Genomic DNA, 2,966 nt, shown 5'->3' with positions numbered 1-2,966 from the left:
ACTAATCTATTTTTTTTTTAAAAATTTCACAATAATTTAAATAACACAATTTCATATTGTTACCGTATCGGCAAAATGTCTCGAGGTATAATCACACTTTCCAATTTTACAACTACAAAAATAATATAAAATAATTAGTCCAATAAAATTTGTTCAAATAATTAAATATAAAATAAATATAATATAATAAAAAATAATTTTACCTTATAAAAACAATATCAATATCTACTTAGCTTGATAGAAAGAATTGATAGGAGTGAGAATAAGCAAGTAATTTTGGTGTGGTGATGTTTACATTTAGAGGGGTTGTTATTTATAGGAGAGGAGAGCGTTTAAAATCCAAGTTTTCATGCTCGAATAATAATGGAGTACCAATAATTCAACGTGCACCGCATCTTCCCCTTACGTGATGCCAGCTTGGACAGAACCCCTCGAAGGTGCGGATGGTAATCCGAATTTTATTATCACTATGTCAGAAATGATGCTAGATCAGTAATATGTGGGAAGAGCAATATGTAGGAAGAGAGTGTCTGATAGATAATTATTGTATCTAAAAGTGATATTTCAATGCAAGCTCCCGAAGACCACGTGTCATACTGTCTGCCATGTAGAAGCGAGCAAAAGCGAAAAAGCAGCGGCTCCCAACTCCTGTTTTGATGGAACTGCAAGCCAGCGAGATCGGTGTTCATGTCCATCTAAAGTTTCGGAACACCTGTCGGACGGTACGCAGTTTAGAAACACTCTGCTACTTCAATGTCCAAAAGTACGGAATGTTCTACAAATGAAACGCTTTTATTGTTTTTATACTTCTCAATAATTTAAAAATTCTTCACATTTTTAAAATAATTTTTAAATCGAAAACAAATTCAACGTTAATCTCTGGTTTTCCTTGGCATCCTTCAATGATGTAAATGTTTTGCCTCTCTTTCAGGTTTACCGTACGCTTCTTCACATAACTCTTAGTTGCTAAAATATATTACAACAATCCCAAAGTTCAATGCCATTTGCGTTTTTTAAAGTCATCGGATTCAGATTATCAGATCGAATATGTGATTAACGAGATTAAGGTAAAGTGTACCTAATTACAGTTAGTAGCGAAGGGTTCCTAAAAGTTCATTTTTATTGCGTTTCCTTTGAATCAATGAATCCTCTTCCACAGTAAAATAAGCTAAAAGAAAGCAAGCTCTTCAAACAATTGACGTCTTTTACCCAGCAAGCAAAATCCCATATCGAGTAAACATCAAAAGAAATTATTTTAATCAACATCAAAATATCACTAAAAAGGAGAAAATCCGTACATGCATGTTGATATGAAAGTGATATAACATAACTTAGATGAACACATTTATTCTCTTCCTCCCAAAGAAAAATATTCATGCAAGGATCAAACACTCAACTTTTGTTACACTCTTAAAGAGGATTAAGGCTTATCAGGGATTATCATGAGAAGGATCGAACAACTTAGGATCAAGCTTGGCCCTACAAACAGGACAAACCGGATGCTTGGAAAGCCATGTATCAGCGCATTCCAAATGAAACCCGTGATTACAACCAGGAACCATTCTAACTGGTTGCTCAGCCTCTAACTGGTCGAGACAAACTGCACAGTCAGTCCCCAACACGAGCTCTTCCCCTGTAACCTTCGGCAGCTTATCCAGCTCTGAAACAGATAACCCTTTCTCACCTACCTGCTTAATCGCCAAGGGCGACCCTGACTGATTGTCAGTCCGATAGTTCGAGGCATACCATAAAAGGCAAATATAAACAATGAAAACTGCACTCATGCCAGCGCATGGCAGAAAAAGGGATAAGAAAACGTAAACCAGAATTGGGTGCTCGTGGCCGCCGACTGTAACGGCGGCGTTTAGGGTGGCAGATGGAGAAGGAGAAGGAGGAGGAGTAAGGAGAGGAGGAGGCGGGTAGCGCGCTCCATGGCGCATAATAATTAGCTTGTCTAATGCTTATGGAAAAAGAAAGTGTAAAGTGCAGGGTCAAGTGCAGGGGAGGGCTTTGAGTGAGAGAGATATTGAGACGGTAACGCCCATATTAAGAAAGGAGAAAACCAGGAATCGTTAGCTGCTTTAGAGATGATGCGTATCGTGGCAAACAAGCCAAAATGGAATCGGAACGACAACACTGACGAACGCTTTTATTCCTTGTATGTTCAAGTTTCCATATCGAGCACTAAGCCGTATAAATAATTTGATTTAAGAACATCAACACCCGTTAAGCAAGCTCGTCTTACGGGGATAGCGCGTGAGAAAACTAAGCCCGGTTGACGAAACAAAGCACCTGATCAGGGCTGCGGCCGCTGGTGAGTGGTGACTGACTGACTGGTGAGAGTTGCCAGTGAGAATTTTGCTTGGATAAAAAAAAGAGAGAAAAATGACAGGGCATAGGCAGTGAGACTCGGAACTGATTCCTTTTTGTGTGTTTGATGGTGGAGAATGGCCATCTATGAACAAAATCATATGACCTCCGATGTATCTTCAAATGAATCATTTGACCCTAAACCCTACCCAATAATCAAATTTAGGTTTTGTGTTGTAGTAGAATAAGGTTCAGTCTTACATGCTGATAAGGATTGGATCAACTGGTGGGGACGACTGATTGATCTTGGTCGTCCAAAAGCCTAGCTTTGGGCCGCCTTGGCCGTTGAATATGTAAAGAGTCACTTTCCGACATATCCACTCTGTTTAAGATTCGGATGATGAATAGTTTTCCAAGTGCAAAAACAAAGGCAGCAATCAGCATTACAGATACTGCTCTAACTTTATATCTTTATTCATAAAATTATTCAGAACCAGTTCCCATATGAAGTGAACCAGGGAAATCCTCCCTCTCAACTTCCTTTTTACTCTTAAAAATTAATTTTATTTATTTTTAACATTAACTCAATTTAAACTATTATTATCTTTTACTATGAATATTTCTCGTTAAGTTATATAGGACTACAAAAACAATAA

The 2,966-nt window shown here is 38.0% G+C and overlaps 1 protein-coding gene across 1 annotated transcript; it reads right to left on the bottom strand.

Annotated features, from left to right (window-relative positions):
- Positions 1 to 1,397: 1,397 nt before the first annotated feature.
- LOC120124352 (E3 ubiquitin-protein ligase ATL23-like) lies at positions 1,398 to 2,000 on the bottom strand. Its single transcript, XM_039143086.1, has one exon. It carries the CDS (start codon positions 1,938 to 1,940, stop codon positions 1,431 to 1,433), a length of 510 nt encoding a protein of 169 aa, XP_038999017.1. The 5' UTR covers positions 1,941 to 2,000; the 3' UTR covers positions 1,398 to 1,430.
- Positions 2,001 to 2,966: the final 966 nt, after the last annotated feature.

The sequence above is a fragment of the Hibiscus syriacus genome, unplaced genomic scaffold, assembly GCF_006381635.1.
Source record: "Hibiscus syriacus cultivar Baekdansim isolate YM2019G1 unplaced genomic scaffold, ASM638163v2 tig00000132_pilon, whole genome shotgun sequence".
In the NCBI taxonomy this organism is placed as follows: Eukaryota; Viridiplantae; Streptophyta; class Magnoliopsida; order Malvales; family Malvaceae; genus Hibiscus; species Hibiscus syriacus.
The sequence above is the reverse complement of the archived record's forward strand: the minus strand, read 5'-3'. Positions and strand labels throughout refer to the sequence as shown.

Excerpts from the sequence above, each read along its gene's own strand:
- LOC120124352 (XM_039143086.1), bottom strand. The coding sequence starts at position 1,940 with ATGCGCCATGGAGCGCGCTACCCGCCTCCTCCTCTCCTTACTCCTCCT.